The sequence below is a fragment of the Coffea eugenioides genome, chromosome 1 (assembly GCF_003713205.1).
Source record: "Coffea eugenioides isolate CCC68of chromosome 1, Ceug_1.0, whole genome shotgun sequence".
In the NCBI taxonomy this organism is placed as follows: domain Eukaryota; kingdom Viridiplantae; phylum Streptophyta; class Magnoliopsida; order Gentianales; family Rubiaceae; genus Coffea; species Coffea eugenioides.
Window position 1 is genome coordinate 44,848,467 of NC_040035.1, and position 17,367 is coordinate 44,865,833.

The 17,367-nt window shown below is 35.3% G+C and overlaps 2 protein-coding genes across 2 annotated transcripts; both read right to left on the reverse strand.

Annotated features, from left to right (window-relative positions):
* Nucleotides 1-33: 33 nt before the first annotated feature.
* LOC113783173 (pectinesterase 1-like) lies at nucleotides 34-1,662 on the reverse strand. Its single transcript, XM_027329243.1, has 4 exons — nucleotides 1,160-1,662; nucleotides 848-1,054; nucleotides 489-730; nucleotides 34-313 (listed from the first exon to the last, which is right to left on the reverse strand). Exons 1-4 carry the CDS (start codon nucleotides 1,643-1,645, stop codon nucleotides 145-147), a joined length of 1,104 nt encoding a protein of 367 aa, XP_027185044.1. The 5' UTR covers nucleotides 1,646-1,662; the 3' UTR covers nucleotides 34-144.
* A 7,315-nt stretch (nucleotides 1,663-8,977) lies between these two features.
* On the reverse strand, nucleotides 8,978-10,619 carry LOC113783214 (pectinesterase 1-like). The gene is made up of 4 exons (XM_027329292.1): nucleotides 10,112-10,619; nucleotides 9,800-10,006; nucleotides 9,441-9,682; nucleotides 8,978-9,237 (listed from the first exon to the last, which is right to left on the reverse strand). Exons 1-4 carry the CDS (start codon nucleotides 10,595-10,597, stop codon nucleotides 9,069-9,071), a joined length of 1,104 nt encoding a protein of 367 aa, XP_027185093.1. The 5' UTR covers nucleotides 10,598-10,619; the 3' UTR covers nucleotides 8,978-9,068.
* Nucleotides 10,620-17,367: the final 6,748 nt, after the last annotated feature.

Sequence of the window (17,367 nt, forward strand, 5' to 3'; positions counted from 1 at the left end):
TATAACTTTATAGTTTTCGTAAGCATTTCTAAATGTAAAAATTATGGTGTGCTCCAAATATTTATTTCGGGAATACGGATGAACAAATTACATGAAGAAAAGGGCAAAAAGAATAAGCCATTTGTTTTCCAGAGCTAAGAAGCCTTAAGCTGGAACTTGGGTGGGAGGAAGCAGCCACTTAGAAGCCTCGATGAATCCAAGAGTCAGAAAGGGTTTAACTTCTGCTTCAGTAAGCTTCTTGGTGAATGCAGCCCGGCTATTGTTTGTGTCTGAACCTGGTCCGGTGGAACTGAATTCTCCGAACAATACCGTCCTGCAATACACCATTGCCACCATTAGACAAATATCCAAGAAAACAAAAACAACAAAAGGAATAACTAATCAGTAACTCTCAGCCAACAATATATATATACACACACAAGAGCTGTCTTGATAAATCTTGAAAACCGAGTTCGCTGGCGTGTATATTAAATATGAATAAAACTTACTTCTCAGTCTCCGGATGGAAGTTATTAGACCAGCCTGCTGGGATTACCGCGTCGCTCATATCCGTGTAGGCAAACACGACCTTGCCATAAGGCATCCAAGTTCTGCCCAAGTAAGCAGTGCGACCTGTGCCAGTGACTTTGCAGTGGACAAATGAGTATCCTGTGTCTTCAGCATCGGTGTGCCTCGCCTGTGCGGTGATCCATGCCTGTTGGTCGCCTGGGATAACATGCATCTCAACATTCTGCAATATGAATCACATTCAAGATTTCATCCACAGCTTGTTCGCATTCTTCAAGAAAATGATCAGAAAAGAAGTAAAAGATGATGAATTGATCTTCTATTGTTACTAATATTTTACCAAGTAGATGGATTTTCCGTTGCCAAAAATGAAATCTACGGTGCCTTCGATGTAGCAATCCTTGAACAAGTGCTTTCCTTTGTCATCGCAAAGGGTGTCTTGAAAACCAAGGAATTTGCAGTTGTAAAAGGAAGCCTTATCCCCTCCAATTCTCACAGCCAATGCCTGGGCACCCTTCACGTCGCCGTTTGGCCTTGGTGCTGAGTTCTTGAGCAATTCGAAGCAACCCAAGATGTGATCGATCAGAAACAAGACCTTCAAGGAAAAAGAAACAAGAACAATGCGTGCTGGCTATATATATAGTTCGCTTACCGCAAGAATGAGGTTAGCGGCGTTGAAGTAATCAGATTCAACAATCAAGGTGGCACTTTCCACGGTTCCATACTTGGCCGCTGTACCATCAAACACTAGAGTAGGCAAATTGTTTGGATCTCCAATTATTGAGATGAATGGCTTGTTACGTTCAATCTTGATTTTCTCTGTATAGTTTCCGGGGCCAAGTGAAATGATGATGCGGTTGGTATTGTCATTTGGGATGCTATTGATGGCATCGGCTATAGTCTTGAACTCACCGCTTCCGTCGCTCTTGAGCTTGATGATTCTGGGATTGGCTTCTGCAGTGACTAGTGCCGGGTCCAAAGTGTCTTTCCGGGATGCCAAAGGCTGCACATTTTGCTCAAACCAGCTATTCAATTGAGCCTTATCACCGGGGGCAGGTACAGTATCATCTGAAAGAACAAGAGGAATGAAGAGAAGGGTTGAAAAAAGGATTGCTTTGTTCAGGGCCATGTTACCCATGTCGGTTTGTTTTTTACTTGCTAATTATGCTTTCTTGGAAGCCAGCAATTGGCGAAGGTAAATGGAGGAAACCAGGTTGTTCTTATAGACTGCGACGTGAAACCAGAGACACAGATGAACATGCGCCAGAGAGAAGTCATCGGGAAAGATTGTGGTTGTGTTTTTTGTGGCTTAGAATCAGTTTTTGTAATGGCAAGATGGCGCCTTTTATGAATTTGGAAAAATGCCAACTGTATTTTTTTTAGAAAAAAATTAATTTAGTTTCCCTTATTTTTCCACGTATACTAATTCTTGCGGTGAGGGGTCATCCTGCTGCTTTTCGCAGTGCTTTAGGTAGTTTGCCAGTAACAGTATATTTCTCATTATCCGAGAAAGTCTTAATGCTATGTGTTTGCATTACATATCCTTAGCCCTTCTTTAGCAATGCTCTAGAATGATTCAAAGACGTTATACACATAAATCTATTTCCTGCCTGGCCAGATCAAATGTCAAGAAATTAGCCATCTTCAAATTTTTAACACTTATCTCAACCTAGTTAAAAGTCGATGACTAATTAGTTGATCAATATTGTGAAAATCAAATGTCTCTTGGTGACAGTGTTGACATTATTTAATATCTTAGATATTTCTTTAGTCTACTACAACTCTGGCGGGTATAAAAAGCAAATAAATATTAAGGTATCAAACTGGAAATTACTAAGTTTGGGCAAATATCTGACACTCTGCAAGCTATGTCTGCCTTGAGAGTCTTTTCCGCTTCCATTTCTGTTGGTCCTAACCTATGTTGTTTTCCTTTTACCTTTGGTGTGAGCTTGTTTGTAAATGGTAGTTGACAAGTATCTTTAGATTTTTGGATTGTCTATTTTCCTACTGTTTATGGAAAGACAGTAGTGTTTCTTCAAACTATTTGAATATTTGTTGACTTGTTTCTGATTAGTTGGGAGGCTTTCTTCTTGTATCTTTCAACGACTAATCTAGGTCTCCAATTGTTTTCGTTTGAGTGTCTATGAGATTATTTCATGAGAACTTAATACTGCATTATCTTAGGTAGGTTACAAGTTGACTACCAATATGGAAAACAACTTCGTTTTTATGACCATCAGTTGCTTGTATCCGCCAAGAGATTAATAGTCGAGCTTGTGCTGCATTTCTTTTTGGAACTTCAGCTGGTATGGTAAACTTCGCTGCATGTCTAATGCAGTCTTATGCATATTCACTAATGAAGTTGTGCTACATGTAGATGGATTGCACATTATCATGAACATGAAACTCTTGCAAGAGAATGAAGAGGAAAAGCTGTCAAAAGAGGAACAAGAGATGGCTTGGGAAGTATTCAGAAGAACTTTTTTATGGGAGAAAGTGCAACCAGTTTGACCTGATGCATCTACAATTGATCCGCAAGAGAAAGAAGAATGAATTACAAATTTGCACATGAGCAGCAGACAGTACCTCTTGAGGAAACTGCATTTGATGATAAACCAGCACGCAGAAACACAGTTCCCTCTGCTCCTGAAATCAATCTTGAAGCCACACCTTCATGCGCAAGAAACCGGATGATTACGAGAAAATGTACAAATCTCTCCCATCTGCTGACACTTCGAAGTCAGGGCACAAAAATGGGTTGCAGCACCGCCTGTGGAGAATGTGCACGGGAAAGTAGTTGGGAGAAGCGCAGCAAGACATCAGAAAAGTGATGCCGAACACCACATTTTTGTTATATTATATGGCATTTACTTATTTCAGATTTTCTGTGAAGGCCTAGGTGTACTGGAATTTATAGAGTATGTCTGTCTCTGAAGGTAGTGGTTGTAAATCAATTCTTGTAGGTTTTGGCCCACATGAAATTGAAAATGATTAAAAAATTATAATACAACAAAATTTTATTATTTTATAAGGTTATGTGAAAGGTCAAAATATTTTTCATAGTATTTTAAAGTATATAAATACAAAAAAAATTAAATTATACATATAATCATGTATTATACAAGTATATTATGAGTAATTACTAACTAAGGTACTAAGTTTTAATCATTAATAAAACATTTTATTGTTATTTCAAATAAACTTTCTAGTATTGCTTTGGTATAAGTTTTTTAAGCAAAATAGTACATTTGTGCCATAAATTAGTAAGTTTTGGTTATTAATCAAATTTATTATGCTATAAGTAAGAATTATTATTTATGTATAAAAATTTACTATTACTTGAACTAGACTTACTCTCTCAAAAGTATGTTTGGGATATAAAATAATAATTTATCTATTTAAAAATTAAGTTTAATATTTATTCCAATTTACCTTTTAAAACACAAAAGTTACTAATTATTACGATTAACTTACTATTTTAAATGAAAAACTTATTTCCTTACTTTTAGGCATTATCCTCTTTAGGTCAATGGGTCGGGTCTTATCCAGATCCAACCCAGACCCAATATATTTGGGTAGGATTTGGATTTAATTTCTCAAATCCAGATCCAGACCCTGTGAAAGAGTCGTGGGTCTGGGTAGGGTCTAATTTTCTAGAATCTATATCCAAATGTAGATCCATACCAGACCTTACCCAAACCCATATTTATTTAATTAAATAATATATATATTAGTAAATTTATAAAATAATATAATATTTTATGACTATTGGATAAAATACAGTAAGATTTTATGGCATTAGAATCTGCAGTTAGTATTGGTGGTTGGGTGATTGATGAGTGATAGGTCATAATTTGTTGCTAAATTAATAATTATTTTTCCCTTGATTTTAGCCAAATATTATTTTAATTGATAGATTCTACTTATATTTAGTTAATGGTGCCAATTGTAGGAAAAGAAGCAAAACGTGATTACAAGTGATAATTTTTCAATTAATTGGATGGTGGTACGTTTGGGACCTACATTCAAGGCCAGAAGGTCGGGATTGATATTGGACAGTCTCCCAATTCGAGTCAACTTCCTAATTTGTTAGCTGCCAGGACTTTCCTTATTTCGAGGGATCATTCTCAAGAAAAAAGAAAGGTGGAGGAAATTGATTTGTAATAGGAATCTTTTTAAGAGTTGGATTGGTATTATGAAACCAATCAATTAGGTAATTGGGAGGAGGAAAATTCGGCAGCAATCAATTGAGCATCTTCGTAGCTAGAGACGAAAGAGGAAGCAGCAATTTCTTGTCTTTGATTTCCATTGCACGGATTTGAGGGAGAAAAAGTCGGATCCCGCGCAATTACTACTCGGTCAGGGAAATACAACACACGGCAGCATATTTTTCCTTTTTTTCGTTAGTTCTTATAATGAAATACTGGTGTGAAGTGCTTCAATTGGCGATGCGCAACTAAGTTTCTTTTCTAGTCGAAGGTCAATTTGAGGATTTGGTTCCAAACATCTATGAGATCGAATTATTTTATTTATTTCTTTTATTCATTGGTATTCGTACGTTTCCTGATTTAATTGCTTATGCTTGTTATGTTATTTGAATGTCAAGGATCCGATATTCGAATTAACCTAATAATCTACTGTCATATTAATTGATTGAATCCATAATTGTTCAATTGATTAATACCAGTGGCGACTAACATGATTGGTTTCATGTTAGAGAAATGTATGATCTAATTTAAATGAACCATCGTAACGTGTTTGTTGGTTAGGATTGGATTTTTCTAATTATTAATGCAATCGAGAAATTAAATCCTATGGTCGTACCTAGGGTTGTTTCTTGGTTAGAGAAATAGTCAACGGTCGTACCTTGACTATCGAAAAGGTAAGGAAAGACTGGTTGTTTATCGCGTATATGACAACTATAACCAATCTAGTAATGAGCAATTGAATTATCTTTGCAGCGATGATCAGTTGAATGGACCGTGTCTGAAAAGTTGCACCTTTTGCTAGAGTCGTATAGGTTATTGATTAATTCCTATTTATTTCTATCAGTTATTTGATTAGGTAGTTAATTAGTTATTTTATATTCTCCAAAAACCCCCCATACTTCGGACTCTGGAAGAAACGAATTATCCTCAATCCCTGTGGATTCGACCCTACTCACCGCTATATACAAAATTTATATTTTTTTCGAGTAGATATTTATTATTGCACAGGTTCGATACCTGTCAATGAGACTCGTGCCAAATTGCTTCTAGATATGGTTGAAACATTAGTGATTACTGATGATTGGATTGAATCAAAAAAATAAGTAAGTGTTTATAAATTTTCTTATTCTATTATTTATTTGCTATCGGTTCTTAGTCAAATGACTTTTATCTCATTTACTATTTTAGTGCTGGATTGCGAGACATCTACCAACATTGAAGTTTAAATAAGAAAAAGAGGTATAAATTTACATTTTTTTAATAAGACTAAATATGTATATATGTTATGGTTGTTTTCTTTTTTTAAAAACTAGTCCTAGTTATCATTGTAATTGATACAAATTTTTTCAAGAAAAAGGGAAAAGGTAAAGGCGAACAAATGAAATATTGGATGTGGATGCAGTTGAATCTTTGAAAATATATAGAAGTAGTCAATAATAATTTTTTCTTTGAATTCACAATATTGTATTCAACTTGTTGAATGTTAATTTTATTATTTGAAAACAAAAATTGGATGGTATTTATATTATTTATGAACTCTATATATTTTAAATACATTTTTACTTTAGTATATTCAGAAAATACCCATGGATGCCCATTGGATACCCAGATCCATAAGGTCCATAAGGGTTTGGGTATGAACTTACTTTTTTAGACCCAAAAGAGTATGGATATGGGTTTGGGTCTAACTAAATTAAATGGGTCTGGATCTGGATCAAAGGGATCCAACCCAGACCTTACCCATTGACATGCCTGGGTAGATAAGTCCAATTGGTAATCAAATGGTCGCTAAAAATATAATAATATGTTATATCAGATAAAAATTGTTTAGTTACCATAACGATAGTTACTACAGTATTTTCCGGTATTGGCACCAAATGGCAAATTTAGTCCGAGAAAATCAGCAAATTTGACCTATACTCGCACCAAATGACAATTCACAAGAAGAAAGCCATGACATATTCACACAGGTGCAAGGTAATGTAGTAGTGGAATCGTAAATGCATCAACATTTTATTTGTCACCTTTTAGTAGTAAGGAGGAAATTCAATGCATTTATTAAAAAAAAAAACATAGAATACAAATCAACTTGGTAAACGCTTCAAAAAAATTTCAAATTTTAACAAAAACAAGAGACCTTTACACAATGCACCTTCATGTGCTTCACCATGCAAGGTAGCACGCGTCACAACTGTCAGATTAGTTTATTAGCACGTGTTACCTTCATGTGCTTCACCCTGCAAATAACTTGCTTAAGTCTGCAGATACCTCAACTTATGAGTATGCTTCAATTATCCCTGATTGCAGGTTCCTGGCATCTATTCCGCTGAAAGTTATACTTAGACATGTTTACTGAGAAATAAATTAGTGTGCTGACAGATTGACAAAATTAGGTGCTCAACAAAATATGAATTTTGTGTGTTATAACAGTGTCCCTCATGCTTTGAAAAATCCAGTAGATGCATATATTAAAGTAATTTGCTTCTCTCGTTTTGTACCTATAATTTAAGTTTTTTCAATATACAATCCCTTTTATTAAAAAAAAAAATTATGCATAAAAGTTAACTAATGTTGGCATAAAATTACACGAGGGACACATTTTCAAATCTCTTGTAAATTCCAAGGAGAAGAAAAAACTGAGCTTACCGTCAGAAAAGGAAAAGTACAGCCTTTCATTCTCTATTTTTCATTTTCTACCTAATTGGAGGAAAGGGGAGGGAATAGAAAAGAGTAAATACAGGCCTTCCATATGTATTTAAAAATTCAACAGGCACAACAAAAGCAAATAACAAAGCAAGTACTAATTTGTTGTCTAATTGATGGAAGTATTATAATTAATTGTTTGTGAAACTGTTAACTATTACAAGTTACTGTTTGTTAAAGCTGTGGGGTGTTTGGTTGATGCAAGGACTACAACATTGACCTTGTATACATTTTACTGAGCAAACCAACATTTGTTACAACAATTTGCACTAGAAGTATCACTCCCAGTAAAAACTCCAAATTGGACATTCTCTCTCTTATTTTTTTGTGTTTTATTGTTTGTGTTTGTGTTTTCTGTTTCAGTGATAAGTTGCTTATTGATGTACACTAATCCTATGACAGTGCAGATTAATTTTTAATAACGTCTTCTTTTTTTTTTTAACAAAAGAACCCATAACCGCTATCCGAGAATATAAACCCCTTTAAAAACGTCTGTACCTAGTGATTGTGAGAGTAACACGAAAAAGATTTTCCTTCCATCACCAAAAAGAAAAGAAAAGAGTAATAGTAGGATCACACACACGTTAAAAGCTATATACACATACAAAAATTCATAGTGTACTTCATATTGAGTATTTATAAGACAGGGATTACACTCCTCTGCATTACCTCTTCCCTCAAATTTCTCCGAGGGAGGGATGAGTATACCTAAAATTCAAGAATCAAGAAAGAGAATGACCAAGTTACTTTTTTTTTTTTAAAAGACGACAACTATTGTATAACCTATCTATTCTAAACTACAGGGAGGGAGAGTCTAAAGAGGCTGTTTTTGGGGCTAGCAGACACACAGACCTTACTAGACCAAGAGAGTGTTTTGGTATAACCTTGGGGATTTGAACCTCCACCTACAACCCAAAGAAGGACTCAAGACTAGGGTTGCAAACGAGCCGAGTCGAGTCGAGTTTTGAGCTAATCGAGCCGAGTCTCGACTAAATTTTACCAAGCTCGACCTCGAGCTTGAAAACTCGAGCTTGACCAGCCGGCAATTTTAAAGCTCAAGCTCGACTCGAATCAAGTCGAGCCGAGCTCGAAAAAAATAAAAAATAATTATTTTATTTTTTAAAAAATAAATAAAATAATATTTTTTCTTAATAAATAATAAAATATTAAGGATATATACGTAATTTTTCTATAAAAATAAAAAATAAAAAATAAAAAAATAATATACGTAATTTTATTATTAAATAATAAAAAAAAAATATATATATATATATATATATATACTCAAGCTCGCGAGCCGGCTCGCGAGCTAACGAGCTTAATATTCTGAGCTCGAGTTTGACTCGAGCCGGCTCGAGCTCGATTAATATCGAGCTCGAGTCGAGCTTGACTCGCGAACGGCTCGATTCGTTTGCAGCCCTACTCAAGACCCTATTTGGTGTCCATTGAAGTTACTTAGTTCTCCTGAAATATGATTAAAACTGGTTTGTGTCAAAATTACAACGCCTCTAACTTTATAGTTTTCGTAAGCATTTCTAAATGTAAAAATTACGGTGCGCTCCAAATATTTATTTCGGGAATACGGATGAACGAATTACATGAAGAAAAGGGCAAAAAGAATAAGCCATTTGTTTTCCAGAGCTAAGAAGCTTAAGCTGGAACTTGGGTGGGAGGAAGCAGCCACTTAGAAGCCTCGATGAATCCAAGAGTCAGAAAGGGTTTAACTTCTGCTTCAGTAAGCTTCTTGGTGAATGCAGCCCGGCTATTGTTTGTGTCTGAACCTGGTCCGGTGGAACTGAATTCTCCGAACAATACCGTCCTGCAATACACCATTGCCACCATTAGACAAATATCCAAGAAAACAAAAACAAGAAAAGGAATAACTAATCAGTAACTCTCAGCCAATATATACATATATATATATATATATATGTATACACACACACACACATAAGAAGCTGTCTTGATAAATCTTGAAAACCGAGTTCGCTGGCGTGTACATTAAATATGAATAAAACTTACTTCTCAGTCTCCGGATGGAAGTTATTAGACCAGCCTGCGGGGATTACCGCGTCGCTCATATCCGTGTAGGCAAACACGACCTTGCCATAAGGCATCCAAGTCCTGCCCAAGTAAGCAGTGCGACCTGTGCCAGTGACTTTGCAGTGGACAAATGAGTATCCTGTGTCTTCAGCATCGGTGTGCCTCGCCTGTGCGGTGATCCATGCCTGTTGGTCGCCTGGGATAACATGCATCTCAACATTCTGCAATATGATTCACATTCAAGATTTCATCCACAGCTTGTTCGCATTCTTCAAGAAAATGATCAGAAAAGAAGTAAAAGATGATGAATTGATCTTCTATTGTTACTAATATTTTACCAAGTAGATGGATTTTCCGTTGCCAAAAATGAAATCTACGGTGCCTTCGATGTAGCAATCCTTGAACAAGTGCTTTCCTTTGTCGTCGCAAAGGGTGTCTTGAAAACCAAGGAATTTGCAGTTGTAAAAGGAAGCCTTATCCCCTCCAATTCTCACAGCCAACGCCTGGGCACCCTTCACGTCGCCGTTTGGCCTTGGTGCTGAGTTCTAGAGCAATTCGAAGCAACCCAAGATGTGATCGATCAGAAACAAGACCTTCAAGGAAAAAGAAACAAGAACAACGCGTGCTGGCTATATATATAGTTCGCTTACCGCAAGAATGAGGTTAGCGGCGTTGAAGTAATCAGATTCAACAATCAAGGTGGCACTTTCCACGGTTCCAAACTTGGCCGCTGTACCATCAAACACTAGAGTAGGCAAATTGTTTGGATCTCCAATTATTGAGATGAATGGCTTGTTACGTTCAATCTTGATTTTCTCTGTATAGTTTCCGGGGCCAAGTGAAATGATGATGCGGTTGGTATTGTCATTTGGGATGCTATTGATGGCATCCGCTATAGTCTTGAACTCACCGCTTCCGTCGCTCTTGAGCTTGATGATTCTGGGATTGGCTTCTGCAGCGACTAGTGCCGGGTCCAAAGTGCCTTTCCGGGATGCCAAAGGCTGCACATTTTGCTCAAACCAGCTATTCAATTGAGCCTTATCACCGGGGGCAGGTACAGTATCATCTGAAAGAACAAGAGGAATGAAGAGAAGGGTTGAAAAAAGGATTGCTTTGTTCAGGGCCATGTTACCCATGTCGGTTTGTTTTTGACTTGCTAATTATGCTTTCTTGGAAGCCAGCAAATGGCGAAGGTAAATGGAGGAAACCAGGTTGTTCTTATAGACTGCGACGTGAAACCAGAGACACAGATGAACATGCGCCAGAGAGAAGTCATCGGGAAAGATTGTGGTTGTGTTTTTTGTGGCTTAGAATCAGTTTTTGTAATGGCAAGATGGCGCCTTTTATGAATTTGGAAAAATGCCAACTGTATTTTTTTTAGAAAAAATTAATTTAGTTTCCCTTATTTTTCCACGTATACTAATTCTTGCGGTAAGGGATCATCCAGCTACTTTTCGTAGTGCTTTAGGTAGTTTGCCAGTAACGGTATCTTTCTCATTATCCCAGAAAGTCTTAATGCTATGTGTTTGCATTACATATCCTCAGCCCTTCTTTGGCAAGGCTCTAGAATGATTCAAAGACGTTATACACAGAAATCTATTTCCTGCCTGGCCTTCAAATTTTTAACACTTATCTCAACCTAGTTAAAAGTTGATGACTAATTAGTTGATCAATATTGTGAAAATCAAATGTCTCTTGGTGACAGTGTTGACATTAGGGTTGCAAACGAGTCGAGTCGAGTCGAGTGTTGGCCTAATCGAGTCGAGTCTCGACATAATTTCATTGAACTCGAACTCGAGTTTGAGCTCGACGAGCTAACAATTTCAAGCTCGAGCCCGAGTTCGACTTGATTCGAGTCGAGCTCGAGCTAAAAAAATAAAAAATAAATAAAATAATATTTTTTTCTTAACAAATAATAAAATATTAAGGATATATGTAATTTTATTATTAAAATAAAAAAATATATATACTTAAAAAAATAAAAAAATATATACACTTAAAAAAATAAAAAATATATATATATATACTTGAACTCACGGGCTAACGAGCTTAATATTTGAACTCGAGTTCGAGCTCGATTTCGACTCGAGCCAACTCGAGCTCGACTCGAGCTTGACTTGAGCCGCTCGCGAGTTCGATTCGTTTGCAGCCCTAGTTGACATTATTTAATATCTTAGACATTTCTTCAATCTACTACAACTCTAGCAGGTATAAAAAGCAAATAAATATTAAGGTATCAAACTGGAAATTACTAAGTTTGGGCAAATATCTGACACTCTGCAAGCTATGTCTGCCTTGAGAGTCTTTTCCGCTTCCATTTCTGTTGGTCCTAACCTATGTTGTTTTCCTTTTACCTTTGGTGTGAGCTTGTTTGTAAATGGTAGTTGACAAGTATCTTTAGATTTTGGGATTGTCTATTTTCCTACTGTTTATGGAAAGACAGTAGTGTTTCTTCAAACTATTTGAATATTTATTGACTTGTTTCTGATTAGTTGGGAGGCTTTCTTCTTGTATCTTTCAACGACTAATCTAGGTCTCCAATTGTTTTCGTTTGAGTGTCTATGAGATTATTTCATGAGAACTTAATACTGCATTATCTTAGGTAGGTTACAAGTTCACTACCAATATGGAAAACAACTTCGTTTTTATGACCATCAGTTGCTTGTATCCGCCAAGAGATTAATAGTCGAGCTTGTGCTGCATTTCTTTTTGGACCTTCAGCTGGTATGGTAAACTTCGCTGCATGTCTAATGAGCAGCAGACAGTGCCTCTTGAGGAAACTGCATTTGATGAAAAACCAGCACGCGGAAACACAGTTCCCTCTGCTCCTGAAATCAATCTTGAAGCCACACCTTCATGCGCAAGAAACCGGATGATTACGAGAAAATGTACAAATCTCTCCCATCTGCTGACACTTCGAAGTCAGGGCACAAAAATGGGTTGCAGCACCGCCTGTGGAGAATGTGCACGGGAAAGTAGTTGGGAGGAGCGCAGCAAGACATTAGAAAAGTGATACCGAACACCACATTTTTGTTATATTATATGGCATCTACTTATTTCAGATTTTCTGTGAAGGCCTAGGTGTACTGGAATTTATAGAGTATGTCTGTCTCTGAAGGTAGTGGTTGTAAATCAATTCTTGTAGGTTTTGGCCCACATGAAATTGAAAATGATAAAAAATTATAATATAACAAAATTTTATTATTTTATAAGGTTATGTGAAAGGTCAAAATATTTTTCATAGTATTTTAAAGTATATAAATACAAAAAAAATTAAATTATACATATAATCATGTATTATACAAGTATATTATGAATACTTATTAACTAAAGTACTAAGTTTTAATCATTAATAAAATATTTTATTGTTATTTCAAATAAACTTCCTAGTATTGGTTTGGTATAAGTTTTTTAAGCAAAATAATACATTGGTGCCATAAATTAGTAAGTTTTGGTCATTAATCAAATTTACTATGTTATAAGTAAAACTAAACTTACTCTCTCAAAAGTATGTTTGGGATATAAAATAATAATTTATCTCTTTAAAAAGTAAGTTTAATATTTATTTCAATTTACCTTTTGAGACACAAAAGTTACTAATTATTATAGTTAATTTACTATTTTAAATGAGAAACTTACTTCCTTACTTTTAAGCATTATCCTCTTTAGGTAGATAGGTCCAACTGGTAATCAAATGGTCGCTAAAAATATAATAATCTGTTATATCAGGTAAAAACTATTTAGTTATCCTAACGATAGTTACTACAGTATTTTCTTATACTCACACCAAATGGCAAATTTAGTTCGAGAAAATCAGCAAATTTGACCTATACTCGCACCAAATGGCAGTTCAAAAGAAGAAAGCCGTGACACATTCACACAGGTGCAAGGTAATGTAGTAGTGGAATCATAAATGCATCAACATTTTATTTGTCACCTTTTAGTAGTAAGGAGGAAATTCAATGCATCTATTAAAAAAAAAACATAGAATACAAATCAACTTGGTATACGCTTCAAAAAAAATTTGATATTTCTCTTTTTGCCCTCGCTGCAACCATTCCTGTGAAGACTCAGCTCATGTTCTTAGATATTGCCCACATGCTTCCTCCTTTTGGCAAAGCCTCAACATTCCCACTTCCTTTGATCTGGATTTTACAGTTTGGCTTAAAAATGGTTGTCTGTCCAAGCATATTTCTCCATTTTATGGAATCCCCTGGGGTACTGTTATCTCTTTTGCCTGCTGGAATCTTTGGATTGCCAGAAACAAGGCTATTTTTGAACCATCTAACCTCTTCTCCATTCTGCACAATACTCTAGCAATGGTGGCTGAATACTCCTTTTTAGGACCTATTCAGAACATAGTACATCCTAGAACAGAAGTGCTCATTAACTGGATTCCCCCTGAACCTTCCTGTTTCAAATCAACACTGATGGATCTTCCATAGGGAATTCGGGTCCAGCTGGATCAGGTGGCTTGATCAGAAATCACCTAGGACACTGGATAGCTGGGTTTAGCAGAAAATTGGGACATGCTACCAATATTCTTGCTGAGTTGTGGGGGATAAGGGATGGACTATCCTTAGCTTCCTCTCTAAACTTGCAAAATGTTGAATTAGAAGTTGATGCTAAAACTGCTCTAGACTTGCTTAAATCGGCAGATACCTCAACTCATGAGTATGCTTCAATTATCTCTGATTGCAGGTTCCTGATCTCTGCCCTGCCGAAAGTCATACTTAGACATGCTTATCGAGAAGCAAACCAGTGTGCTGACAGATTGGCAAAACTGGGTGCTCAACAAGACGTGAATTTTGTATGCTATGAAAGTATTCCTTATGCTTTGAGAAGTCTAGTAGATGCAGATTTTAAGGGAATTTGTTTCCCTCGTTTTGTACCTATAACTTAAGTTTGTTTTAATATATAGTCCCTTTTACTACCCAAAAAAAAAAATTCAATTTTAACAAAAGCAAGACACCTTCACAGTTCACACAATGCACCTTCACGTGCTTCACCATGCAAGGTAGCACTTGTCACAACTGTCTGATAAATATAGAGTGAATGGCCCAAAAGATCACTAAACTATTAAAAATGGCACCTTCTGGTCACCAAACTTTTTTTGTGGCCGAAAAGGTCACTAAACTCGCAAAAACTCTCCAGTGGAGTCATTTTACCGAATTTCAACGGTTTCTCACCCGGTGACAAAAGCACTTGGGTTGAACGAATATTCTAATATGGGCAAAAATGTCCAAAAGGCTATTGGAACAATAGATTGTTTAATTCCCAAAGTTGACCAACCTCCAACCTAATGAGATTTACTTCATCTTCTTCGGTGGTAAAAAGGGTGATTGTGACTGCCTGTAAACCAAATGAAAATAGAAAATAACCCACCCAAAAACAGTAGTAAACTCCTCCGCTAACACCTTCACAGACACAGACACGCAAAAACAGCTGATTCGGAGTTGGGATTCATCCAGTTTTCAAATGGGTAGTCAATTTAGCAAAACCAAGGGACCGAGCACGCTCACCCCACCGCAACGAGAAGGCAGCAACTCCAGTCACAGCAACCATAGTAGTAGTAATGGGGAAAAAGCTAACGATGTTGCCTCCGGATCTGAGCTCCTACGAAGCCGCCTGCCAAGCCGATCCACAGCTCCGATCTTTGGATGCCACTCTCAAGGAATGCACCAGCCGAGCCATCAATTCTATAGTGGTAGGCCTCGACTTCAGGGCCCTTTCCCTGCTTCTTAAGGGCCATCAATTCTATTTTGGGGCTGGATTCCTCCTTTGTGGAGTCTCTTAAGCAGACGAGTGTTCCAATGGTTCTTTATTTCATTGTCAGTTCAACCAGGCAATCTTGTAGCTATGAGTGACCAACGATTGCCTAGCAGGGATTGGAGTCGAATAATGAGGTCCTCCTCAGCTGCTGTGATGTTTCCTCTCTTGATGCCCGGCCAAAGATAATTCATCCATCTTAATCTACAACTCTTGCCACAGCTGAGCAGTCACCGAATTTCTAGATCTAAGGCACGTCTTTTAAGGGAAAAACAGGTTTACCATATTTTGTTGGACATTTTTGCCCCTTTACTATATTCCTCCACTCCACATTGCCCATGCCACCGGATGAGGAACCGTTGAAATTAGGTAAAATGACTCCGCTGGAGAGTTTTTGCGAGTTTAGTGACCTTTTCGGCCACAAAAAAAGTTTGGTGACCAGAAGGTGCCATTTTTAATAGTTTAGTGACCTTTTGGGCCATTCACTCATAAATATATTAGCACGTGTCACCTTCATGTGCTTCACCCTGCAAATCACTTGCTTAAATATGCAACAAGATATGAATTTTGTGTGTTATGATAGTGTCCCTCATGCTTTGAAGAATCAAGTAGACGCAGATATTAAGGGAATTTGCTTCTCTCGTTTTGTACCTATAATTTAAGTTTTTTCAATATATAATCCCTTTTATTACAAAAAAAAAATTATGCAAAAAAGTTAACTAATGCTAGCATAAAATTACACAAGGCACACATTTTCAAATCTCCTGGGCTCCGTTTGGATTAGCTATTTTTGGATGTATTTTTTAAAAACTTTACTGTAACTGTGTATATGAAAAACTTTTACTGTAGATGTTTTTTGGATTGTTTTTAGAGGTATTTTTAAAATATATTTTTGAGTATTTTTATAATTTACAATTTTTTTGGGATTTTTTAAAAATATATACTGGCTCTGTTTCAATATATTAATATTTATTTATTTATATATATAATATTTTTTATTTCAATTTTGTTTTGTAATAGGTATATTAATATATATTAATATGTATCTTTCAATTTGTATAATTGTATATAAATAAATATATTTATATAAATATAATATATTTTGAACAGAATATTAATAGTTATATATAAATATATAATATTTATTTCAATTGATATAATATATATAATATACATATTAATATTACTATAATATATATAATATAATATACATATTAATATATATTAATGAACATATTGTAAAACAAAATTGAAGTAAATATATTTATAAATTTATATAAATAAATATATTTATATTTATATAAATGTATATATAAATATATTTATTTATTTCAATTGATATAATATATATATAATATACATATTAATATTACTATATTTATATATATATAATATAATAACATAATTGAAATATACAAATTGAAAGATGCATATTAATATACATATTATAAAACAAAATTGAAATAAAAAATATTATATATATAAATAAATAAATATTAATATATATATAATATAAAACAAAATTGAAATCAAAAAATCTGATTTCTATTTCCGATTTAAAAAACTCCATTACCGAATTCGAACCAAATTCGCATAATTTGAAATCGAAAATTTCAAATTTTTTTGTATATTTGGAGTTGTTTTGATATATTGTTTGGATATGGTGTTTTTGAAGTTGTTTTTGTTTGTATATTACTGTAGCATTGTAGATGAAAAAATTATTTTTCAAAAAATGCTGAATCCAAACAGAGCCCTGTAAATTCCAAGGAGAAGAAAAAACTGAGCTTACCGTCAGAAAAGGAAAAGCACGGCCTTTCATTCTCTGTTTTTCATTTTCTACCTAATTGGAGGAAAGGGGAGGGACTAGAAAAGAGTAAATACAGGCCTGCCATATGTATTTAAAAATTCAACCGGCACAACAAAAGCAAATAACAAAGCAAGTACTAATTTGTTGTACCACAGTTTCTAGTTGATGGAAGTATTATAAGTAATTGTTTGTGAAGCTGTTAAGTGTTAACTATTACAAGTTACTGTTTGTTAAAACTGTGGTGTGTTTGTTTGATGCAAGGGACTACAGCATTGACCTTGTATACATTTTACTGAGCAAACCAAAATTTGTTACAACAATTTGCACTAG

What these genes read in the sequence shown, in the direction of transcription:
- LOC113783173 (XM_027329243.1), bottom strand. Translation starts at nt 1,645, where the DNA reads ATGGGTAACATGGCCCTGAACAAAGCAATCCTTTTTTCAACCCTTCTC. An exon ending in CCGCTAACCTCATTCTTGCG is followed by an intron (nt 1,055 to 1,159) that starts GTAAGCGAACTA and finishes GAATTGCTCAAG; the next exon opens with AACTCAGCACCAAGGCCAAA. An exon ending in ACGGAAAATCCATCTACTTG is followed by an intron (nt 731 to 847) that starts GTAAAATATTAG and finishes TTCATATTGCAG; the next exon opens with AATGTTGAGATGCATGTTAT.
- LOC113783214 (XM_027329292.1), bottom strand. Translation starts at nt 10,597, where the DNA reads ATGGGTAACATGGCCCTGAACAAAGCAATCCTTTTTTCAACCCTTCTC. An exon ending in ACGGAAAATCCATCTACTTG is followed by an intron (nt 9,683 to 9,799) that starts GTAAAATATTAG and finishes ATCATATTGCAG; the next exon opens with AATGTTGAGATGCATGTTAT. An exon ending in TTCCATCCGGAGACTGAGAA is followed by an intron (nt 9,238 to 9,440) that starts GTAAGTTTTATT and finishes GGTGTATTGCAG; the next exon opens with GACGGTATTGTTCGGAGAAT.